This window comes from Xenopus laevis, chromosome 6L, assembly GCF_017654675.1.
Source record: "Xenopus laevis strain J_2021 chromosome 6L, Xenopus_laevis_v10.1, whole genome shotgun sequence".
Classification (NCBI taxonomy): Eukaryota; Metazoa; Chordata; class Amphibia; order Anura; family Pipidae; genus Xenopus; species Xenopus laevis.
In genome coordinates, this window is record NC_054381.1 from 123,405,513 (window position 1) to 123,432,352 (window position 26,840).

Consider the following 26,840-nt stretch of genomic DNA (forward strand, 5'->3'; position numbering starts at 1 on the left):
GAAGGGGGCAAATAGTTTTTCACACACTGTATATTTTTCTGGAAAAAATGCTCTCAATATGCATATCCAACGATCAGTAAAATGTGAGAAAGCAGAAAACATCATATATAATGAAAAAGGAGCAAGAAAAGTCATGAATGGCGGGGGAATTAACAAACATTAAGTTGCTTCACGTGAAGCAAACTTTGTGCCTTGTAATATATTATCCCTCATGAATTTACATAAATGCAGACTTTGCACTAGTGGGAATAAATGCCATTTTTGACGAGACATTTGAATGTTCGCAAATAAAGCCCCTATGTTGATTCTAATCCATTCTAGTTCTATTCTGTAATTCAGTTTAACAGACCACTGTCTTGTCATATAACAACTTATATCCTTCCACTATGATGAGGGATGTAGGGCAACTTTTTACATTTATTTATTGTCCTGTGGATTGTCACTATTGAGGAAATATATTTTGTTTCTCTAGCCAATAGATTCTTGTGGAAAGGTACATAAAATATGGAAGAAGAGAGAGACCAAATGCAAAAGACCTTTAGATGAGAGTATCCAAGAAGCAATAGAACAAGTAGCCCACAACTCCAGCCATCCTTGTAAAGAGGATTTCCCTGCATATCCTGAGCAAGCTGACCTACAAGGTGGCTGTAATATAAATCATAAGGATGTTAAATCAACTGAATCCACTCTAAATACACCCTCCACAGAGCCTCCTATAAAAGACAAATGGGAAGAGTATTGGAATCGGTATGGCCAAGGGTTATTATGGCAGCACTGGATTGAAAAACATCCAGAGCTATCCCTGTCCGGAGAACATTGTAGCCTTGAACCCTGGAGCTCTGCTGATACCAAGGATGAATGGGATGAATGTTATAATGAATGTTACTGGAACTATTTTCAACAGTTTCAGTATTGGACAGATCAAGGGTGGACTTTTGATACACCCAATGTGTCTAAAAACAGTGATGCGCAATCTCGTAGTGCAGATGAAAACAGCCCCAGGATTTCTGATGGAGACAGTGATTGCCTTCAGGAAGACCATTGCAAAACTCTTGTAAAATCTATGAGCAACATTAATCTTGATACAGAGGAAATGAATCAAGGCCATCCTTCTCTAAGTGTTATTAATGAGGGTAATCGGCTGCAAACCCCAGACAGCTCTGAAAAGCATTGCCCTACTGATCCTAACCAGAATGAGCCTAGTGATGGAACGGGGGAAAAGTATACAGCATCTGGACCTACAGATACAAGCCAGTCAGGTCTGTAAACTTTCTCCTAGTAGCTTTCTACTAACAACAAATTTGTTTGTAATTACAAACAAATTTGCCAGCATTATAACAACATGCACACTTGTGATCACCTACAAGACCTTTATTCAATCCGGTTTTTATGTCTGCAATTCTTCTTTCACTCTAAAGTTCCCTATAACCATGCTCTAGCTTGTGACCTCTAATTCTCCATAAGTGGTTAGTGTGGGGCAGTGAAGTTGCTTGCTCATAGGCATTTCCTCTTTTGCTTTAGCGAGGCAGTCATCAGGCTCACATTGGCAGATCAGTCCCTCAGCCATCATTAAGGATGGAGATGAAGATGATGATGAACCGCCAGAGTGCAAACAAGCTAAAATCAAGAGAAGGTAACCCCTGTGTTGTATACTTTGTCTTGACATTGTAAAAAATATACTAAGGACAGTGGTAAACAGGAAGATCTCCTCCCAATTCCATTATGCATTTTGCTTCTCCTCAAAATCCCTCCCCCATATTTTATTGTTTTGTTCTCCACTACCATCTGCACTGTACACTTTTGTCCTACATTTTTTTTTTTTTTTTAACTTTTTCACATTCAGCTCTTTTGCCTCTGATTTTTCATCTCCTTTGTCTATTAAATGCAACTGTAATTTACCACTTATTTTTTTCCCTTGTTAGGCTTAGTGCTAAGCATGTATGTGCCCACACAAATGAGCCCCAAGTTGATTGGTCAGGGAGCAGGAGTTTCAAGCCTGCCCTATCCAATCAACTTGAGTCTCAGTTGTGCAGTAGGCATGCAGTTTAGTTTAGCACGAACTTGAGGTAACGAAGGAGGGGGTACTTGATGGGTGCAGGCATAGAGCAAGGAACATCATTTAATTGCTTGTTCCAAAAAACCAACAAAACACCAAGAGGAGACCGCTCCAGCTCTTCGCTATTACCCCAAGCCAGGTGCTTGAATCCTCCGTGTCCCCGCTGTAGCATATCATCAACTAAAAATATGGACAGCACTTCTGGACAAGGTTTTTATTGGCAGGTTTGCTGTACAATGCCTAACTCGTTTCGGGAATAGATCCCTTGATCATAGGCCAGCATAGGTACAGCAAACCTGCCAATTAAAACCTTGTCCAGAAGTGCTGTCCATATTTTTAGTTGCTATGTTCCAAAAATCCTCCAAATTGGGGCAGCCACATCGTTTAGGAACATATTCTGTAGATTAATAATACTTGACTTGATCTTTTCCACAGATTTTATCAGGCTATCCGATTTTATCAGGGTATCATTTTAAACTTGAAGTTACATCATTTCTCTGTCGTCTTAGGGGGACACAGGGAACCATGGGGTTAAGCTCCATCCTCCAGGAGGCAGGACACTTGAATAATAATTAAGGGACATGCCCATCAGGCTTTACCCCATACACTGTACATTCCTCTTCAGTTTTACAGTGTCCTGCTCCTGGTAGGTTGGACCGTCGTGTTACTCTATGATCAGCCTTGAGCTGATACCCGGGGTGAGGCCTGAAAAACAGGGTTAAGTGTTTTCACAGAGGCAGCCCCCTATGAGGAGCAACACACCGGGGTCAACACTAGCACTAGCTAAAGACCACCTAGACATTGCCTACGCTGAATGTCTCAGGGCAGAAGGTCTGGCCTGTGTGGGGGGGTAAGTGGCACAATGTCTGCGCTGTTGCAGGTCTGTCTGCCTAAAGGGTTCTAAGGAACTCCCCCCCTTTCCCTCCTCCCTAGTCCTCTCGCCCGCCCGCACCAGCTCTCCCTGCTTGGGTCTTCCATAGAGGCAGCACCAGCCCTACCTGTTCCGCAGTTTTCCCTGCAAGATGAGACCACGCAAGTCAGGCTGGAAGGTGCAGGGTGCGGTGCTGCTGGCAGCCTCCACCGTAGTGGGCAGGGAGTGGAACGCATTGCGTTCCATCTCCAGTCTATCCGGAGGCCATCTTGGTTTGTCGCGAACTGGAGCGCATGCGTGTGCATGTAGTGGAATGCAAATGCGTTCCAGCGGCCATTTTGAGGCACGGAAAGTCCCACAGCGGCAGCACAGAACAGGTTGAGAGAAAGACAGAAGTGAGTACAGCTCAAAAGTCTCAGACGTGGTAATTTAGGCAGTACCCAATACACTCTACCTCCTTATATGGCAGAAGGTAAGTCAGTGGGACTGTTCACGAGGGCAGGATGGAAGGGGTCCTTAACAGTACAGGTGACTTACCTGGCTTGTTCTATATGCCAACAAATAATTCCAGGGGGAGCTGCTGTGCAGGTCCTGCAACAGGGGGCAGGGGGAAACCACTGCTTCAGGGGGGCTACCAGCGGACGCAGCTGTGGCAACACCAACGTCCCAGGAAGACTCTGGAGCAGCAGCAGAGCCACCTGCTCCCCTATGGGCAGTACAACTGTCGCAGTCATTGGCCGCTCTACAAGGGTTACCTGCCATTGCAGAAAACCTAGAAATTCAGGATGAAGGAAAAGACCGTGACAGTCTACATGACATAGACAGTATCATCAAGGGAGTTGAGGTGCTCAATATTTCCCAGAAGCCTAAACACACTGTGGAAGCGTCCAATTTATTACAGAGACAACACAAATCTTCTGTTTGTTTTCCGGAGAATGAACAACTCCAAAGTTTGATTCAGAATGAGTTGGACTCACCTGATTTAATAAATTATATCCATTTCCTAAAGAACTAGTAAATGGTTGGTGTAACCCACCACCAGTTGATGCTCTGGTGTCTAGACTCTCCAAGTCCACCACACTACCAGTCACCGATGCAGCAGCATTTAAAGATCCCTCATACAGATGACTAGAGGGATTTCTACAAGCAATTTACTCTTCTGCTGGGTTGACGCCACGTCCATGTCTGGCGTCGGCATGAGTGTCCAGGGCCATACAGGCATGGTCAGAGTCTCTGGTTAAAGACATTCAGGGCGGAACGTCGCATCAAGAGCTGTTACAATCAGCGCAATCTATTGCTGAGGCATGTAGCTATCTTTGTGATGCCACTCTGGACACATAACAAGTCACAGCCCAGACTTCAGCATTGTCCGTTGCAGCACGCAGAACTTTATAGCTCAAGAACTGGTCGGCAGATATTAGCTCCAAGAAGTCACTAACTTTGCTTCCCTTTAAGGGGCGAAGACTGTTCAGAGAGGAGCTAGAGAAAATGATTTCCCAAGCAACGGGGGGGGGGGGGTAAGAGTACTTTCCTACCGCAGGCCAGAAGCAGAGCAACCACTTCAAATAGACTGGGACATTTTTTTTTTTTTTGTGCCAGATATAACAGGAGAAGCAACTCCCCACACTATCTCACTATCTCGCTTTCATTCAGACCGGAGACAACAGTTGGCCCACATGGAAGACCAACAGGCCACACAACAAACCCTCAGAGGAGAAGCCCGTCTCAGCCTGACGGGGCACTCCCTCCGGAATCGTTGGAAATAGGAGGAAAGTTACTTTGATTCCGGGAGGAATGGATACATCATTCTTCAGATGTATGGGTTGAAGAAATTGTGACAGTGGGATATCACCTAGATTACAAAACTGTGCCACCCAGAGATTTTTCATGTCCAGGGTTCCTCACGGTTCGCAGAAGCACAAGCTTTCCTAGAATGTATAGAAACACTGGAGCGGACCGTAGTTATCAGTCCAGTACCAACTACAGAGAGATTCTCCGGTTTCTACTCAAACCTATTTACAGTACCAAAGAGTGATGGATCGCTCAGACCAGTGCTCAATCTCAAGGGCCTCAACAAATTCATTTGATCGTTAAAGTTCAAGATGGAAACTTTGAGGTCAGTCATTCGAGGGATGGAACAAGGACAACTGTTGATGATCTCCCTGGATATAAAGGATACATATCTACATGTCCCGATATGGCCTCCCCATCACAGTTATCTACCATTCGCCTTCAAGAACAAGCACTACCAATTTGTGGCACTTTTGTTCGGACGGTCGTCCGCCCCCATGGTCTTTACAAAGTTGATGTCGGCAACATAGGCCACATTAAGGCTACAGGGGATTTCAGTAACACCCTATCTGAACGATCTCCTTCTGAAAGCCAGTTCAGAGATGAGGACCTAAACAAGGCAGTACGGCTACTCCAGAACTTTGGATGGACTGTCAACTGGTCCAAGTCCAACACAGAGCCCAGTCACAGAATGTTTCTAGGCCTGGAGTTTGACACAATTGCACAGACTGTAAGCTTACCCATGGACAAGCAGACCAAAATCAGAGATCAAGTCCGCTACTTAATTGCCAGTCAAAGCACGACAATACTCAAAGCAATGCAAGTGCTGGGAACAATAGTCTCAGCCATAGAAGCAGTTCCATTTGCGCAAATACACCTGCGACCTCTTTAAGCCAGCATCCTAGCAACATGGAAAGGGGGATCACTATCTCAACCCCTTTCGCTGTCGCACCAGACAAGGATGGCACTGCAATGGTGGCTGAGCCCCAAGAATCTAGCCAGAGGTCAATCATGTGCAATTTCGGAATGGGTGGTGATATCCACGGATGCCAGCCTCCAGGGATGGGGGGGCGACATGGGACAAGCAGTCGGCACAAGGTCAATGGTCTCCAGAGGAAGCCAGACTGCCAATAAACATTCTGCAACTGAGAGAAATGAAGCTGACCCTAGTTCAATGGTCAACTCAGAGCAAGCCCAATATGCATTCAAAGCGACAACAGTACCATACATAAATCGTCAGGGAGGAACAAGAAGTCGAGCGGCACTGGCGGAAGCCAGGCAGATTCTTTTCTGGGCAGAAATCAATTCAGTAAAGTTATCTGCAATACACATTCCAGGAGTGTCCAACAGAAAAGCGTCCTTTCTCAGTCGTAACCAGCTGGACCCCGGGGAATGGGAACTACATCCAAGAGCTTGTAGATCAATGGGGGACTCCCAGCATAGATCTAATGGCATCAAGAAACAATCGGAAAGTAACAAGATTTTTCACCCGCTGCAGAGACCCATTAGCAGTGGGGGTGGATACCATGACACAGCGCTGGCAGTTCAACTTAGCATTTGTCTTTCCGCCACGTCATCGGCCAAGTCGTACAACAGAGTTTGAAATGGTGCGAAGAATCACAATTCCCATTTCTGGAACTGCAATTACCTAGGGGCTACAACTGGGTCTCAAGCTCAGTTCATTTAAAGTCCAGGTGTCGGCCCTGTTAATTCTGTTTCAATCTCGTTTAGCGAATGAAGATTCGTTTCTACAAGAAGTGGCCCATATCGTGCTGCCTTTCAGGCCACCGGTGGCTAGCTGGGACCTCAATATAGTGCTAGAGGCATTGCTGGATCCTCCTTTTGAACCAATGCATGCAATATCGGATACATGGAACGACTAGAAGAGTGTCTGAGATTAGCGCCCTGTCGTGTGTTCCTCCATACCTAATCTTCCACAAAGATAAGGCCGTTCTCTGTACAGTTCCTATCTTTCTACCCAAGGGAGTGTCTGCCTTTCATGTGAACCAGGAAATTGTTGTCCCGTCTCTATGCCCAGAACCTAAGAATGATAAGGAACGTAGACTCCATAATCTGCATGTTGTTGGAGCACTGAGATGGTATCTGGAACGATCAAAACCTTTCCGAAAGTCACAAGCTCTGTTCGTCATCCCATCCAGCCCCCGTTGGGGTCAGGCAGCTTCAAAGTTGACTACATCAAGGTGGATCAGAGAATCCATTAAACAGTGTTTTGGGAACACATTCCCTTAATCATAGGCTTACAAAATGAATCGTGCACATGCATTATATACAATTGGTCTATGGTGACCTCTATTGGTTGTCATTATTATCACTGCTAAAAACATTATTTATATCAATAAAAGTGACAATACTCTGTTAAAATTAGAAATGTAAAATAAAATAAAGGGTGAAGATTATATGCCATATATGATATTTTATATGATTTTTATTTAATTTGAAGTATTGACCTCATCATATTATTTTAGATACTTTTTATTAAGATTAATATGAGTCTAATTGACCTGGTCTCTTACTTGTATCTTAATATATTTTTATCCTTTTCTAATTTTATACTTAATTTTTTTATTTTGCATTTCTAATTTCTGCCTGTTAAGAGAGTTTTTGGAAATAATTACGTTGGCAGCTTTTGGAACAAACTGAAGAGGAATGTACAGTGTATGGGGTAAAGCCTGATGGGCACGCCCCTCAATTATAATTCAAGTGTCCTGCCTCCTGGAGGATGGAGCTTAACCCCATGGTTCCCTGTGTCCCCCTTATGACTACAGAGAAACAGATTTAATGTTGAGTATCAAAAAATCCTGTTTTTGTTATTGGATGCATTAAAGTAACTTAATTACAATGTTTTGTTTGAAGTCATGAACTGGATGCAGAAGAAACCCCATGTAATGATGTTCTGGTAGCAGCTTCCACCATCTTGGGACTGAAACATGGCACAGGGCAAAAGTAAGTTCAATGTTATTCCTTAGCCAGAATGCAAAAGGCTAATTTTGAATTTACGATAAGATATATAATGCAGCCTGGGGGGGCACTAATGTGCCTGCGATTTACGTAGTAACCGTAATATACTACTTTAAATTGATACTGACACGTTTCTATAAAAATCATAGGAATGTGTCAGTATCAAGTAGTAAAAAATTTCTCTTGAAAGCCCCCTCAAAGCCACCCCCAGCCCCGCTAACCTTTTCACGGCTGACACAGCTAACTGATCTCCTGCCTTGCATCGGTGATGCTGGGCTGCGGGCAGAGCGATCATTCCATAGGCTGAAGTGCTGTTTTTATTCGTAATTAGCTTATGGAAGAATCGTGCCGCCCCCAGCCCAGCGTCACTGAAACAGCACAGATCTTTTAGCAGTGTCTGAGGGTCGGGTCAATGCAGGTTTGCGGTGCTGGGGGGGGGGGGGGCTTTGAGGGGAACTATTCTGGGTGCAGCAACTACTTGATACTGACGCGTTCCTATGATTTTTATAGGAACGTGTCAGTCATTCTTTAATACACATACGAGGAATATACAATAAAATATATATTATTATAAACTCAGTGATATCACTAATCATCCTTTATTACTGGTGATAATTAATATTCCTCCTACTTTTATGTATAATGATATTAAAAATTACCTCTCTGACCTGTATATCAGCATTTGGCCTGCAGCCTTGTGTCTTCTATATGGTCATGGAACTCCTTGGTGACTTGGTGTTACATTATTCCCTATATAATCATTTTTCACATTACTGAGGTTTTTTTTGCATTAGTTAGAGCTTCGTGTTACATGGCCCTGTGACTGTGCATGCTTGCTAGCCTTTAAAAGACGAGGAAAGACTGTCATTGGAGGGGTGCTAAAATGTTAAGCTAACTTTTTCTCAAAGGCTTGAGTACTGTACTGTCCTCTTACTTCCCAGTTCTGCAGCTTGGGATGAGGTATGCATAGTAGAGTATGCAAGGAGGTTTTGGATATGACCCCTTCTCCATATGACATGGGGTTTTCTGGATAACTGATCTTTTTTTTTTCTGTAATTTGGATCTTCATACCTTAACTCTACTAGAAAATCATGTGAACATTAAATAAACCCAATAGGCTGGTTTTAGTTCTAATAAGGATTAATTATATCTTGGTGTGGATCAAGTACAATTTATTATATTTTCAGAGAAAAAGGAAGTCATTTTTAACAATGTGGATTAGTTGGATAAAATGAAGTCTTATGGAGACGGCCTTTCTCTAATTCCAAGCTTTCTGCATAATGGTTTTCTGGATAATGGATCCCATACCTGTACTATAAAAAACTTTAATAGGTTTACATACTATCGAAACATAACATAAACTGCCGTTTACAGATATGGTGGAGTTGCCAACTTTAGCCGGCGAACTCTTCGTTATCTGGAAAAAGGAGTGAAGTATAAGTCCCAGTTCCTGGATATGCACAGGCCAGTAAAGGCTAAGAATAAGCACATATTTTTCACTGACGAAGGCGATGCAGTGCCCAAAAGTAAAACTCTGAACAAGGTAAGCTTATGTAAAATGCCTTCTTTGTAGTGATGTGTGGTCAGGCAAGTTCAGGCCAGCTACCGCAAAAAAACCTTTAGGTCGAGTTCTCCCTTACACTCTCCCCACCTGCAACATCACACTGCCAGCTTCCGTTCCCTAAATTTATAAACTCGTGCCTACCTCACCTCTTTCATGATGTCATCGCAGACCGGGTAGGGAACCTCTGTACATCACTACTTCTTTATACTTATTACCTGTAAGGAGAAAGATTTCTGCTCTTCAGTATATCCGCTCCTTGTTGGCTTTGTATACAATTGACTTACAATAGAGGGTACATTGTTTATTTTGCATATGTTTTATATAATATCCTGTTTCTCATAGCGGCAGCTGTCCTTTTTATTGTCCCAAACACTTTTTCTACGTTGGATTTTCTTTACCTGTGAACTTTGTTTTTAACTGATTTTTAAGGTGCAGACTTTCCTAAAAGAAGCAAGTAAAGATGTCCAGGATCCATTGGGTGAAACTTATACCTTACAGGAGGTGGAAGACTCGTTCAGCAGCACTGATTCTGAAGAACAGAATCATGAAGTTAAAGTTCCTTCTGCCCCTCCGGAAAGCGAGAGTTCAGACACTGTGGCAAACAGTGCAGTGCTCTCAAACCCCATCTGGTGTTCAACAGATGCATATTCAGAGCAAGAATTAAATATTAATGATTTGAATTCCTCAAGACAGCTAATTCCTCTGGAGATTCCTGACTATTTACAAAATGAAACACAAGTTATCAAAAATGGTTTGTTACACTATTTGCTAACTTTTCCTTCGCATTTGCTTTTTTAACTATTTAAAGGAGAAGGAAAGTCTAAATCGCTTACCTGATAGACGGAGCCGGTGCTCCCGTTAGTAGAAAGCTGCTCCGGCCCATGGTTCTCCTCTTCAAGCACCACAAGAGATCCTCTTCCTGCTTTTTTCTTCTAATGGGTGCTCATGCACAATAGAGTAAAACAAAAAATCTGGCACTCACTCTACTGCACATGCGTTTGGACATTGAAGAAAGAAGAAGCTGGAAGATGATTGCTCCCTGGTGTTTGCAGAGAGGAAAAACTCCGCGAGCACCATGGAAGGGTTGAATTTTTGTGTTACTGTGAATTAGGGGTTGTTCATCTTTGAATTAACTTTTAATACGATGTAGAGAGTGATATTTTGAGACAAATGGCAATTTGCTTTCATTTTTTATTTGTGGTTTTTGGATTATCTTTTTATTCAGCAGCTCTCCAGTTTGCAATTTCAGCAATCTTGTTGTTGGGGTCCAAATTACCCTAGCAACCATGCATTGATTTGCATAAGAGACTGAAATATGAATAGTAGAGGGCCTGAAAAGAAATATGAGTAATAAAGTGACACCCCATTTGAAAGCTGTAAAGTCAGAAGAAGGCATATAATTAAAAAAAATATATGTAAAAAATAATGAAGACCATTAGAAAACTTGTCTAGAATTGGACATTCTACAACATACCAAGAGTTAACTTAAAGGTGAACCACCCCTTTAAGAATCAAGTTGGAAAATTTAAGCCAACATTGTTTTCTTTGTGTAGCTAACTATAACTTATTTCATAATGCAAAAACTGTTAAGGCTATACTTTGCCTATGTTATGTCCTGGGCTTTGAATGTTAGCAGATTCTAAAGATCACAACAGGTGGAAGACTTTTATGTGCATTAGGAGTGCAGAGCTTTTCACACATCAGGCTCTCCTGCTGCGTGTTGCCCATGTTTGAACATAAATCGTTAGCGTAGATTGTACTTAAACATTGGTGTCTTTGCTGAAGACAGAAGTGGCATGTCTGTTTTATCTTTCTGTTTATAGACGATGACAAAGTAAAAAAGAAAAGAAAAAATAAGAGGAAAAAAAAATGTCTGCCCCCTGAGATTGCTGCTGTACCTCACTTGGCCAAGTACTGGGCGCAGCGCTACAGACTCTTCTCTCGATTTGATGAAGGGATTAAATTAGACGAAGGTAATAAAATGTACACTGTCCATGAATACATTCACCCTTAGGGGCAGATTTACCGATACGTGAGATTAGAGCTCACCATAGAAAAACTCGCCCACTTTCTCTTCAGTCCTGTGGAATTTTTAGAATTGTATTTATGAATATGTGAAAGTTATAGTTCACCATTTTATAAATTCTATTCTGAGATCCCATAGGAAAGAATAGAAAGTGTGTGTGTGTTTTTCCGTGGTGAGCTGTAATTTCAGATTTTTTATAAATCTGCCCCTTTAGGCTATTGGCACATAGCTGTTGGAATTCTGCACAGCCCTGTCTACTTGTTACAATAATGTCTTGTCTAATAATGTTGAATATAAAAATTCCTACTGGACCCTCAGAGCAGATAACTGACACATGGGGGTATGTTTATCAAAGCGTGAAATTCCACCACTCTCCATTCATTTCTATGGGATTTTGAAAGGCGTATTTATCAAAGGATGAACTTTCACTTTAACCCAATAATGAATACTCTTTTTAAAAAAAAAAATCCCATAGAAATGAATGGAGAGTGGGAGAATTTCTGTGGTCGATCGCTAATTTTACTTTTTGATAAATATACCCCATGGAGAGCGGATCGATGGATCTAGTGCAAAGAGGGCACTTTAAATTAATTACTATTCGCATCTGCCACCTGTTCTCCACTGGTTAAAATGCCATTAGTCATTAGCTATAGATTAGATATGCATGCACTGCAGAAAGCTTTGTGATTGGACGACACCCTGTTTCATGCTAAATAAATCCACTAACCACCAGCAAGGTGGATCGCTTATTCTGGAGAAACCGTGACCTACAATCAGTTAAAAAAAGAAAATTTAATTTTTAACTTGAATTCTATTGGACTAAATCCAAACATATCTGTATTTTTGAACCTTCAGACTACACGCATCTTAGTCATATATGTGTGTGTGTGTGTGTGTGTGCTTACATAAACCGTTTAATAAACTTTATTATGCAGAGCAAGAATTAAATAATAATGATTTGAATTCCTCTGGAAATTCCGGACTATTTACAAAATGAAACTGAAATTCTCACAAATGGTTTGTAACACAATTTGCTAACTTTACTTTCACGTTTGTCTTAAAAACGTGCATTTTTTAGCTATTTAAAGAAAAAGGAAAGTCTAAATCACCTACCCGATACCCGGAACTATAATTAACTTATTATCAACTTGAATTATATATAGATATATTTATTTATTTAGAACTTTCAGACTTGCATACATCTTAATCTAATATATATATATATATATATATATATATATATATATATATATATATATATATATATATATATATTTACATGTACTTACATATTCTATATATATATATTCTATCCATTGTAGAAGGCTGGTTTTCTGTAACTCCAGAGAAAATAGCAGAGCACATTGCTAACCGGGTCAGGCAATCGTGTGATTGTGGTCTGGTAGTAGATGCCTTCTGTGGAGTTGGAGGGAATGCCATCCAGTTTGCAAAGGCAGGAAACAGAGGTATGTACATGCTGCTGACAAGCATTTTAGAAAGCTCTTTCTTTCTACTTGGTTCTTTTATGCCTTGGGCTGCCTGCTATCCTAGGCATTTATAAATGAAGCAGTCTCCTAGTTTGAGAAATACTAATTTAAAATTGTAAAAATTAATTATTAGTAAAAATAAATAACCGAATTTCCTGCTTTGCACTTCATAACTTTCCTGGGATTCTGTCTTTAGTGATTGCTGTGGATATTGACCCTGCGAAACTTGACTTTGCTCGCAACAATGCCGAAGTGTATGGAGTGACTGACCAGATAGAATTCATCCTTGGGGATTTCATGGTCTTGGCTCCAGCCCTGAAGGCAGATGCTATATTCCTCAGCCCGCCATGGGGTGGCCCTGATTATGTCAGCGCAGAGACGTTTGACATCAGAACGATGTGCCTTGATGGATATCCTTTACTAATCAGGCTGCGGAAAACATTGCTTCCATAATTCACAAGTTTTACCGAGTCATAAAACACCAATAACATGACTTGGCACTGATGTATGTATATTTTTATTTGTATAGCGCTCCTTGAGGGCAAAGCACTGTACAGCAAAACAATAAATTAGAAGTAACAAACAAGGGGTCATTGAAATAAAAAGTAACAATACGTGCATTATTAGAAATACAATTCACATAATTATAAAATATAATTACAATACAGATTAAGTGCTCAGTGTCAAGGAAACAAAAGGGTAGAGGACCCTACCCCGTAGGGCTTACAGTCTAAATGGGAGGGTAACATACAGACACAATTCAGAGGAGTATTAAGGTGCTGCAGGTTACAGTTTGTTACACTGTTATATAAGTGCAAGTTCCCAGTTCAGGTGTTCCCAGAGGTAGTCTTTGAGTTTCCTTTTAAAAACACTGAAGGAGGATTCTCTCCTGAGAGATTCAAGAATGACTTTCCAAATATAAGGAGCAGCATGAGAGAAGGGTTTGATACGGGAAACAGCAGTAGTAGTAGGGGGTACAACCAAGCGGTTGCTCTGAGAGGAGCGGAGGTTTCGGCCAGGAACATAGAGAAACAAGAGATGAGATGTTTAGATGACTAACTAATCTAGTACAGATACAGGATCTGTTATTCGGAAACCCATTATACAGAAAGCTCAGAATTACAGAAAAGCCGTCTCACAGACTCCATTTTATCCAAATAATCCAAATTTTTAAACTATTTTTTTTTTTTCTATGTAATAGTAAAACCGTACCTTGTACTTGATCTAACTAATCCTTGTTGGAAGCAAAACCAGCCTCTTTGGGTTATTTAATGTTTACATGATTTTTTATAGACTTAAGGTATGAAGATCCAAATTATGGAAAGGTACATTATCCAGAAAACCCCAGGTCCAGAACGTTCTGGATAACAGGTCCCATACCGGTATTATACTTCCACACAGTTTTGCAAGTACTGATAAACTGGAGGACCTATGTTTTATTGACAACAACAACAATAATAATTCTAAAGGGTGCATGCACAGACCTTGTCATTAAAGCTCTTACCTCCTGTGACCTGCCGATATTCTCTACCATCTATTGTTTTCTTTAAAGCCATGCTGCTTTTGCACCTATCCTCGTTCTTACAACTACTTGTGTAGCTTCAAAAAGGATATTCAAGTATTGGTTCACCTTTAAAATAACTTAGTATGATAGAGACCGTGGTATTCTGCTACAATATACAGTTGAAATCTCAATGCATGCAGTTTCATGTATCTATTCTAAGGGGACCTAGATTGCCCGTCGTATTTTGATTAGTATTGTATAAACTGTGCCACCTCTTCATTTTTTTCCTTTACAAGCCTCCACGTTTGAAGTTTTCAGGCTGTCTAAACAGATAACAAAGAATATCATCTATTTTCTCCCACGGAATACTGATGTGGAGCAGGTCAGTCTATGCAATGTATTTATATATAAATCGGATGTTTTCACACAGTACACATTGAACAAACATATGCAATGGATAAAAATGAGGTGAATTATATTCAGTGTATAAATAAAAACTGGGTTAATAGGCTGCGCAAAATAAAAATTTTCTAATATACAGTATAACCCCGAATTTACGTCCCCGGATTTTACATTTTCCCCGCCTTTTAACGTTGTTTTACCACGGTCCCTTCATGTTCTAATGTATATCAATAGGAGGTTTTCCCTGGTTTTACGTTTAGTTTTCCCGGGTTTTAAGTCGCTTTATGACCCTTGTCCCTTGCCAATTGCTCTATTTTATTAAAAAAAAACCTTTTACATTTAGTGGTAAGAGATTTGAAACTTGACACGATGCTAGAACCGGCAAGGAGAAAGACGTAGTAAGGGACCGCACACAAAGACTCTGTTCAAAATGGCAGGAAAAGAAAATGGAGGGACAGGGGCAAAACATGATCGGCAAAAAGGAAACGGCACCCTGCTTGAGAAGAAGGGAGGAGGCAGGCAGGCAAGCAAGCTGTAGAAGCAATCCGGAGAGGTAATCTTTTTTGGAGAAGAAAATGGACAGGACTGCAGTAGCAGTGTTGGAGGGTGCGAAAGGGCTGTGCTAAAGGAGAAGTTAGGGACTGGGGCACAAGATTGAAAATGTAGCAAAAGGAAGCAACAGCTTTGCTGGAGATTGAGGGAGCACATTTATGTGTCCTTAACACCTTATTTTATGTTGTTTTTTTTTTTTCCCCACAGTCCCTTGAGAAACATAAAATCGGGGTTCTACTGTAGTTAGTTAGCCCAAAATGTAATCTGTAAAAGCTGGAGTGACTGGATGTCTAATATAATAGCCAGAACACTACTTCCAGCTTTGCAGCTCTCTTGGTTTCCACTGATTGGTTACCTGGCAGTAACCAATCAGTGACTTGAGGGGTGACCACATGGGACATAACTGTTGCTTGAATTTGACCTGCATGCTTAGAATCAATTGCAAACTCACTGAACAGTTATGAAACTTTTTTTTATTTTGCACAGCCTATCCATTTACCCAGTTTTTATTTTTACACTGAACTGTTCCTTTAATAAATATTGTGCTTGTTTATTGTAACACTATATCCATTTCTAATACAGGGTAGTTTTCTTTCTTGCTTTGGCTGCTGCTCATTGGCATTGCTTGCTAAATGTACCCACAAAAAAATCATACGTCCCTCTAGAACAATGACTTCTCTAGGGTATAAATTCCCTGCTTAGCAATACCCTTTTTATACACTCTGACTTTCATCTGCCACCATACACTGGCAGATCTAAAGTAACGGTAGCACCAAAAAATGAGTGTTTTAAAGCAATTACTGTAAAATATAATGTACTGTTTCCCTGCATTGGTAAAACTGGTGTTTGCTTCAGAAACTAATTTTAGTTGATATAAACAAACTGCTGTGTAGTCATGGGGCAGCAATTCAAAGCTTAAAAAGGAGAAAAAGCACAGGTTACAAAGCAGATAAAGGATAAGTTCTCTAGTATACAATGGGATTCTACATAGCTTATCTGTTATCTATTATGTGTCCTGTGCTTGAATGGCTGCCGCCATGGATAAACAGCAGCTTGTTTGTATAAACTACAGTATGGTTTCTGAAACAAACACTCCAGTTTTACCAGTGCACTGCAGCACTACATTATTTATTCATTACTGAACACTTTCATTTTTTGATTGTTATTGTTCTTTTAAAGTGGACCTGTCATCCAGACACACAAATCTGTATGATAAAAATCCTTCTCAAATTAAACATGAAATCCAATTTCTATTTTTTATTAAAGTGTTCATAGCTATGTAAACACATTTATCTCCGCTGTCAATCAAATATTGTCTGCCCCTCCTCTATGACATAGAGGCAAGGCAGACAATTACTTTCACTTTCCATTCAGCACTTCCTAGATGTCACTGCTCTCCACACATTCCCTCGTTCGCTTCATCGTTTAATTGTGTAACCAGGGCATGGGGATGGACATCAGGTCCCCCACTCTGGTGCACAAACAAGATTCTGAGATGATGCAAGGTTTGCCTTGATAAGTGTCCACAAAATGGCTCCTGCCTGCTTGCCATAATAATGAATTCCCAGACTGAAGGAAACAAGATTCAAATAATTTATATAGTGTAATTAAAGTTTATATTGCTTGACTAATGTGATAATATAGGCTTTTGAATATTTTTTTTTGGGTGGTTTGGACCCTTCAGGCTAAGTTGGCTTATCTGCCCATGTGTGGGTCCCTGCTACAGCCTGCCCACCCAATATCTAGCCACAAACTAGAAAGATATTGATCGGGCAAGTTTATTAATCCTGTAAACCCGTTGCTGTGATCCAGTCGTTTGGTCCTAGTGCTAAACTATCAGATCAGCCCAATGTCCCCCACCTCAAGGTGGGCATATTGGGAAAAATCTGCTCATTTGGTGACCTTTGTCATGTTCATCTGCAAGGATGGCACATCCTAAATGGATGCAATTTATATCGTATGCAAATGGAAGAGGACCCTGAAACCAATGCTTGTCATTAATGAACAAATTAAATATACAGAACTCTAGAGCACACAAATTTTACACTGATTAAATAGTTAACTTTTGGCATTCATACCCTGTACATAATCCTTCAGCTAGTCCCTTATTCAAATACAAATAGCAGCAAGACCAACAGCTCTTTTCTTTTTTAGAATGCAGTTGTTTATATGGCTCTCTACCAAAAGCCTTGGTAAAATCTTCATTTTTTTCATACATCAATATTGCTGCTGCTGTTCAAAATTAGGGGCGAATTGTAAATCAAAACATCAGTTGAAAGTAAAGCTGCAAGGCTGATTATTAATCATTTCTTATGCACAATGAACTGATATCTGTGCTGCTATTTGAACCTCGGCTAATTAATAGTCCGCATCGGATTGTGAAGTAAACCTGTTGTTGCATGGTTTTACTCTAGGTACTCCAGTTTACTCCCACACTCCAAAAAAAAAAAAAAAAGTCAGGTTAACGGATAACTGATAAAAATCAAAGTGCAAAGAAGATGGTACCTGTGTTTTACCCTTAGGGATGCACTGATGCATCCATGATTCGGTTCGGGATTCGTCTTTTCTCAGCAGGATTCATATTCGGCCGAATCCTTTTGCCTGGCCGAACCGAAAATGAATCCTAATTTGCATATGCAAATTAGTGGCGGGGAGGGACTTTTTTGTCACAACAAGGAAGTAAAAAATGTTTTCCCCTTCCCACCCCTAATTTGCATGTGCAAATTAGGATTCGGATTCGGTATTCGACTGAATCTTTCGTAAAGGATTCAGGGATTCGGCCAAATCCAAAATAGTGGATTCTGTGCATCCCTTCAAAACACAGAAAGTTGGATGGGGAATATGCAGAGATATTATTCAGAGAGGCCATTGGGAGGGTCCATACAAGGGCCAATAAACTGCCAAAAGAGACAAATACTTTTTCTATAACTGTCAGTAGAACTAGAAAAAAAAAAATTGCGTCATCACCTCGATAGGATAAAAGAAACCTTATGAGAGCCTAATGGTAGTGATAAATAAGATTCCCAACAATGCTGCATGATGTGTGGGATGGAATATATTATTCCGCTTTGTATATTTAGTGACTTTAATCACCTAATCGTAGGCAGTTTATGCAAGTGTGACCATTTCTTTAAAGTCATCCATATTGCTGTGTTGCAGTGCTTGTCCTTCCCATATAGATGCTATACATTAGCTACCACAGAATTAAAAAAAGAAAATCTAAACTCCAAAAATCTTTTATATAGTATCAAGCTGCAAGTTTATTAGAAGGCAAGAAGGCCCTTTTTAACCAATAATGTGATATTTAAAAGGTTCCCCAGATGCTTGCAGCGAATTCTCTCCCCAGCTAAAACTGCTGCAGTCTCTTGGCTACAGATTAATGTCTGTGTACCATCTACTAAAGAGCAGCACTTCCGTTTTCTAGAAAACTGTTCTTGGGCAAGAAGGAGGGTGTGATGTATGAGGCCACTGATGATTATAGCATGAAACGGGAAGTCTCTCCTGCCAATGTCCTGCTAGCTTTTTTTTTGCTTTTTTCTTTCTGATTGTAGCATGTCTTGTGATGTTGGTATGAATGTGCAACGGAGATATCTGACACACACACACATTTAAATGCCGGCCTCGAAAATATATATTCCAACACAAACACCTCTGTGTGGCTGTCCCACTGTCTACGCATGCAAATAAAAGATAGCAATCAAAGCCTTTTATGATCAGATGCAAAACCATAATCATTTTGCTTTTTTCGTTAATTTCTATGTAACAACTTTTTTTTTTTTTTTTTATGGTTTCTTTTTGTGAGTTTGGCACATGAATTCACAGAAAAGGAGATGAGTTACTGGGGGCATCTATAGATTCACAGATCTTCCCTGCTAAAGGGCTGGGGGCTGCTACTGAACCCCAACACTTAGAGGAAGATTTATCAAGGGTCAAATTCATGTGTTTTTTTTTTTTTTAACCCTCATGAATTCATTTTAACTCTAAATTCGATTGGGGCGTCATTTATTAAAAAAATTGAATATGTAAAACTAGGACAAATTTTACCAACCGAAAACTCGAATCGAAGACTTTGCCAAAGGAGAGGGAGATGTGTCTGTAGCAGAGATTGACAAGTGCACAGAAGGTTTGATTGACTCACGCTGTTGAGGAATTAAATACTGGGAACTGAAGTGCGGTAGATTTCAATGCTTAAAGGAAACCATACCCCCAAAATGAACACTTAAGCAACAGATAGTTTACATCATATTAAGTGGCATATTAAAGAATCTTACCAAACTGATTTATATATTAAAGTAAGTTTTGCCCTTTTACATCTCTTGCCTTGAGACACCATTTCGTGATGGTCTGTGTGCTGCCTCAGAGATCACCTGACCAGAAATACTACAACTCTAACTGTAACAGGAAGAAGTGTGGAAGCAAAAGACACAACTGTCTGTTAATTGGCTCATGTGACCTAACAAGTATGGTTTGTTGGTATGTTTGTGTGCACCGTGAATCCTATGATCCCAGGGGACGGCCCTTATTTTTTAAAATGGAAATTTTCTATTCATGATTACCCAATGGCACATACTACTTGAAAAGTATATTATTATAAAAAAAAATGGTTTATTGCCATGAAGCAGGGTTTTACATATGAACTCTTTTATGCAATATCTTTTTATAGAGACCTATATTGTTTGGGGGGTATAGTTTTCCTTTAAAAAGGCTCTGTCGATGTAATTGCCTAAGTATTTGGCAAAGGAATCGGCCGAAAGGGAAACAGTTGGTGATTAGCATATTCATCACAAGCACAACCTCAAACAAAACCTTTAGACTTTAGGTTGGAGAAATAATTTAAACCGGGATGTAAATTTATAAAAATGGTAAAATCTAGATGTAGTGGGTAAGATTATGCCACCCCACAACTTATTTGTTTTATTATTGACATAGAAAACTCCTGACTGCTTTTCAGCTCTCTAACTCTTGAGTTAGTCAGCGACTTTAAGGGGGGGCCACATGGGACATAACTGTTCAGTGAATTTCCAATTGATCCTCGGCATTCAGCTCATTCAAAAGCAACAGTTATGACCCATGTGCCCCCTTCAAGTCATTGATTGCTTACTGCCTGGTAACCAATCAGTGGAAAGCAAGAGAGCTGCACAGCAGGAAGTAGTGTTCTGGCTATTATATTAGACATCCAGTCACTCCAGTATTTATACATTACATTTGTAACTATACTAAAAACATTTTTTATTTTGCACAGCCTATCTATGTAGCCAGTTTTTATTTTTACACTGAATTCCTTCAAGGCTTCTAAAGACTAGAATTGCTATCCAGGGTATCGAGTCCTGGTGAACACACTGGCATTTTTTAAATGTTAATATTATTTTGTTTTTTTGTAAAGAACATCTTTGCTGCTGCGAGTTTTCACTTTGCTAAAAAAAAAAAAAAAAGAAGCAGATATGATCTTTTTTTCCTTCATAACCTTATCTTGCAAAACCACCCAATAGAATATTTTCTCAGCACTGCAATAGACCTCCTTTCATAATCGGTGACTTTTGTAGAGGGCCATTTGGTAAGTATTTGGCATTGTCCCCTTACAGGCTGTGCAGGGTTAGGGCTGGCATCCCTTTAACACAAAATAGTGCTGAAAGCCAATTTTAACACTACCAAAGTGTAGCAAGTGCAATAGAAATACCAAAAATCGTAAGAGGGAGGCTATACTCACAGTTCACCCCAGTCTATAGGTGCATGTGTATGTAATGACCACAAAACAATTGAGTTTACCTCCAAAAAATAAAGCAAAATGTTAATTTTTTTTCATGCCTGTTAGGGCACTTACTCACAGGCTAATGGTAAGTGCCCCAACAGGCATGAAATGCGTTGTAATGTCCTAATACATTTATTTGTAATTTTTAGGGATGCACCAAATCCGGGATTCGGCCTTCTTCAGCAGAATTCAGCTGAATCCTTCAGCCTGGCTGAACCGAATCCTAATTTGCATATGCAAATAGGGGACTTTGTCACAAAACAAGGAAGTAAAAATGTTGTTCCCTTCCCACCCCTAATTTGCATATGCAAAATAGGATTCGGTTCCGTATTCAGCCGAATCTTTCCCGAAGGATTCAGGGGTTCGGCCAAATCCAAAATAGTGGATTCGGTTCATCCTTAGTAATTTTACTACCTTTTGCTTTATTATTTGGAGGTAAACCTAGAAGTTTTTGCCGTTATTACTGTTGAATTTACAATTTGCCCTTTTTATTGACGAGGCTTTTTTTTTTTTTTTTTTGCGCTGCAGGTGGTATCCTTGGCCGGACCCGGAGGGCAGGTCGAAATAGAACAGAATTTCTTGAACAAGAAACTGAAGACCATGACAGTTTACTTTGGAGATTGTATCCGAAAAGTATAAAAATTTTAAATATATTAAACGTTTTAAAGAAAGAAAGAAAGAAAGAAAGAAAGAGAAAAAAAAAAAACACAAGTGTATACTTGCATACAACGGACTATAAACTGAATCAGGAATTTCTTATCATTGCTTTCATTGCTTGTAACTGTTATTTCATTTTGTAGGAGTTTGTTTCCATGCAGATAAGCTATAGTTTTATGTATTCGGTTTCTATTCCGGTGACTTGTATGTACTTTCATTATATGAACCAACCTATTATCTGTTCAACTGCACCGCTCTGCATCTTCAGCCAAAATGCTGGGTATTGTTCAGCAACAGTTAGAGCATTTTATATTCCTAATGTTATGGTGTATTAGGGACCGGTTACTGCAGGATATTGATTATGAATGTTTAAAATAAAAGTTTATATTTTGTATTAAATGGTTTTCTCGTAGCCCTTGTTGTTATTTATGCTTTAATGGTGCACTTAAATGTTTAGTGAAACTTCTTGCAACTGCTGCCATAGCTTGATAGTAAAGCCCTATTAGAAGTGTGTAACCTTTAAGTTAACTTTTAGCATGTTATCGATTGGCCAATTCTATGCAATTTTTCAGTTGGTGTACATTTTTTTTTTTTTTTTTGTAGTTTTTAAATTATTTTCCTTGTTCTTCTGTTGCCAGTTTTCAAATGGGGAAGTCACTGACCCCATCTAAAAATAACAAATGCACTGTAAGGCTACAAATTTAATGATAGTTTTACTTTTTTATTACTCATCTTGCTATTCAGGCTCTATTCATATTCCAGTCTCTTATTCAAATCAATGCATAGTTGCTAGGGGAAGTAAGATCCTAGCAACCAACTTGCTGAACTTTCAACCTGGGGAACTGCTCAATAAAAAGCTAAATCACTCATAAACCACAAATAATAACAAAATTAAACCCAACTGCAAATTGTCTCTAATATCATTCTGTGCCTCATAATAAAAGTTAATTTATAGGCGAACAGCCTCTTTAAGGTAATTAAAAGTACAGATCTCATATTTAACTTTGTCAACTATGGCCAGTCTGTTCTGAACAGGCGGCAGTGTTTCATCTTCATGTTAGCCATATTAAAACTGCCAATACTTTGAATATTAGGGGAAAAAATCATTTTAAAGGGGTTGTTCACCTTCCAAACACTTTTTCAATTCAGTTATTTTTAGATTGTTCCCCAGAAATAGACTTTATAAATCACTTTCCATTATTTCTTTTTTTTTTTATTGTTTTTCCAAAATCTAAGTTTAAAGTTGAATGTTCCTGTCTCTGGTGTTTCAGTCTGGCAGCTCAGTAATTCAGGTTAGAGTCCTGCACGGGTCCATTTTTTGGAACCCATACCCGCAACCTGCATTCTTACCCGCTTGTACCCGCTACCCGACCCGCAAGTACCTTATCCACAACCTGGACCCGCGACTCGCTGGCCATCAAGAATCAGGAAGTGCTGTCATTGTAAACGGCAATTGACATCATCGGAAGTAGGCATGATCAGAAAAATGGAGTAAAACAGGAAGTGCTGTCATTGTAAACTGGACGTGACATCATCGTAATTGGCCGTGATCAGAAAAAACGAGTAAAAATAGCGATTGAGCCTTACCGGCAGAACTGCCGACCCACATCTATACCTGCACCCAGAACTTCAACACAACCCACAGGGTACCGCAGGTTTTTGCGGGTACCCGACCCGTTGCAGGACTCGAATTCAGGTGCAGACTCTAAACTAACTGTGGCAGGACTGAGGGGCATAGTAGACTATACCTTATTAGTTTTATAAAGAACCATTATCCAACCAGGGGCCCTTAGCAATACACAGGGTCATACTGGACTTTGGGGGTCCACCAGACTGCAAACCTCCGGGGGTGCCCCCCCCCTGCAAATTTATTTTTAGGGGCCAGTGGAAGGGGGAAGGTGGTCAGGGCCAACAGGGGCCCACTGGGTTTTTTCCCTTTGTCCTAACATCCCAGTCTGACCCTGGCAATACATAATGGATAATGTGATTCCATGGCAATTAAACGTATTATGTGTTTCAGCTCCAAAGGCAGATCTTTGTGATAAATAATGTTCAGAAAAAATAGCCATTGCATTAGTGTTGTCTGCCCCATGGCTTGGTTTTATTCTACAGTCTGACTTACTAGTGAGTCCAGCTATTAGTTACAAGTTCCCAGTCTCTTGGTTTTGTTCCTCAGTCTTAATATTCAGTTGGTAGTCAAATAATTGTACTTTCTCTGCTTTTGGACTATGGTTCCAAGCCGTATTTTGCACTAGGACTCCAAAAAGCTTATTTATGTCTGCATTACAGTACCTTAAAATGTGCTCCTTGTACTTCCCTATGGTTGAGCTTGGTGCAGTCCTTCCTGCTTTCTGTTTCAAATCAAGGGCTGCTGCTACTGATGCAGGGAAACCCTGAAGCCACCACCAACTCTGGACCAGGTTGTAGCTCCAGGGTTCCCTCAGCACCCTGCATGAATTACTGCAGTTAAGTTGCTGCAAAATAATCAAGTCACATTCTGCTTTTGGCACAGTGATTCTAAGACAGAAAAGTAAATTGCACAAGAAACCTGCATGTACAAGTTTATATTCCATTGTTTTTAAGTTATGACATCTCATCTTAAAGGATACTGTCATGGGAAAACATGTTTTTTACAAAATGCATCAGTTAATAGTGCTGCTCCAGTAGTCATTGCATTGAAATCCATTATTCAAAAGAGCAAACTGATTTTTTATTTTCATTTTGAAATTTGACATGGGGCTCGACATGTTGCCTGCTGCCCCCCAGTCTTGTGACTTGTGCTCTGATAAACTTCAGTCACTCTTTACTGCTGCACTGCAAGTTGGAGTGATATCTTTCCCCTCCCTTTCCTGCAGTAGAACATTGGGAAGGTAACCAGGTAACAGCTCCTGCACTGCTAAAAATGCTCCAGTACTCCTAGTAGTAAATATCAGAACAGCACTCAATAGTAAAAATCCAAGTCTGGCTTACTCAAGTCACTACTCCTTCAGTTACATTGAGTAGGCGAAACACAGCCTGTCTGAAAGCAGTTCCATTGTAAAGTTCTGGCTCTTTCTGATCAGGCAAAATGACCTGACATGGCTGCCTATACACCAATATTACAACTAAAAAATACATTTATTGGTTCAAGAATAACATTTTAAATGGTAGAATTACGTGCAATGTACACAGTGTAATTTAGTAATAAAAGCAATTTTAATGTAAGTGTAAAACAGGTCCCAGCCTACTGCAGCTTTTCCCAAAGAATAGCTTCCCATTGACCTCTGAATGACAGTGACTTTACCAGCCTGAGATTTTATTTGCAGCCATGACACCGAATCAGAATGGTGCAGCCTGAAAGCGGTTTACATTAACTTTTCGGTTGGATTTTTGAAGAGATTGTATTTTCAAGCTCTTGTGCATAGCTTGTGTTTATTTAACAATGCACGGGACAATTCCCTGAACCTACATACTTAACCAGTTTCCCTTCAGTCGATAAGAGCCTTGCACAATGCCAGAAAGAAGTACATTTTGAAAGCAAGGGCAGGAAAGGATATATAAGGAACTGCAATTGAAAGGGAAAATATATCCCCCTTTTGAACATAAACTCATTCAGTTGGGGTTATATCAAAAAGTGGAATGAACTGAACTGTCAAAAATAAAAATAAATGTATTGTTTTTTTTAAACAGACATATCTGATTACATGGATTTTATTTACATGGATGCTCACAGGGACCCATTCTCCACCCTTCTTAGGGTCACAGTATAATGCAACCCCTCCTACACCTTGTTCCATGATATTGTTGGAATCTGGGACTTTAAATCCCTCTGCTTTCCGCAGAATCAGTGGCCAGCCCACAATGCAGAGGGACCTCAAGTACCAGAATGCATAATTTCAATTACAAAATATTCATAACGGCTTAAACCTGACCTGTTATATGTACAGTATGACCAGCTATGACACCTCACTATCATCATACCTGAAGATATATATAAATATATATATATATACATATTTAATATTGGATTAAGATGTAAAATCACTTGAATAAAAACTATTTTCTTCATCTACAAGTGTGCTGGTGCTGTGGGATAGTATATATATATATATATATATATATATATATATATATATATATATATATATATATATATATATATATATATAACGAAAAGAAAAAGATGCACACCAGGATTTGTGTACAAAAAATTAAAATTCCATATTTATTAATTTACATTAAAAATTCGGCCAACGTTTCGGTCTACTCCTCAGACCTTTATCAAGACCATATTCTTAGCAAATCCACCATGTTTTAAATAGCTAAAAACATGTCACTCACCCAGTCGTGCACACCCCCGCAATCATGTGACTGTGAAGAAACCCAGCACCATGTAGATAAAACAAGTTTGTGTTGTTACTACAAAGTATAAGAAAAACCTTGTTACACAAAAATTGATACAAAATAAAACAAAACATACAGACAAATCAATGTGGAAACATTTTAAAGCTTAATGGCAACTATATAGCTAGTAGCTCCTGATTATTGCTGATTTAGAAATCATAAGAAAGAATAAGTATTCATTTAATCCTGCGGGGGCAACAGTGTTACGTTTATGGATCCAAAAGGTTTCACGCTGCAGTAGCAATCTAGATCTGTCTCCACCTCGCTTCAGCGGTGGGATATGATCGATAGCTATGAACCTAAACGTGGGTAATCTGTGACCTTTTTCTAAAAAATGTTTGGCCACAGGTTTGGTGGTATGACCATCCCTGAAGGCTGTGCTGATGGCAGAGCGATGCCCATCCATCCGTAACCGCAATGTTTGATCAGTTTTGCCTATATATGATAATCCACAAGGGCACGTGATCAAATATATCACATGGGTGGTGGTGCAGGTAATGTGGTGTCTAATAGTTAGCCGTTTACCAGTTTGGGGATGGAGAAATGATGTACCTGGGCTCATGTATCTACAAGATGTAAAATTTGGACATCTGAAGCAACCGGGTTTCAAAGTGCTTAGCCAACCTCCGGGTTTCTTGGAATAACACATTGTTGGATCACTCTTGACCAATAGGTCTCTTAAATTAGTACCCCGTTTGTAGCACAGCATTGGAGGCCCTGATACCACTTGTCTTAAAGATTTATCCGCCTCAATAATTTCCACTGATCCCTGGATCTTTGTCAGGAGCATGTTTGTTTGTTTGTTTTTGCTCCTGACGA

General features: G+C 39.8%; 1 protein-coding gene across 2 annotated transcripts in view; it reads left to right on the plus strand.

Moving 5' to 3' along the window:
- tgs1.L (trimethylguanosine synthase 1 L homeolog) overlaps positions 1-22,037 on the plus strand; it is a 32,718-nt gene extending 10,681 nt beyond the window's left edge. The window contains exons 5-14 of one of the 2 annotated variants that reach the window (XM_018266452.2): positions 473-1,259; positions 1,522-1,633; positions 7,593-7,682; positions 9,072-9,240; positions 9,682-10,012; positions 11,085-11,234; positions 12,610-12,753; positions 12,971-13,184; positions 14,582-14,660; positions 21,510-22,037. In XM_018266452.2, the coding sequence (XP_018121941.1) occupies positions 473-1,259; positions 1,522-1,633; positions 7,593-7,682; positions 9,072-9,240; positions 9,682-10,012; positions 11,085-11,234; positions 12,610-12,753; positions 12,971-13,184; positions 14,582-14,660; positions 21,510-21,620 (2,187 nt within the window). In that variant the 3' untranslated portion in view covers positions 21,621-22,037. 2 annotated transcript variants of the gene reach the window in all.
- Positions 22,038-26,840: the final 4,803 nt, after the last annotated feature.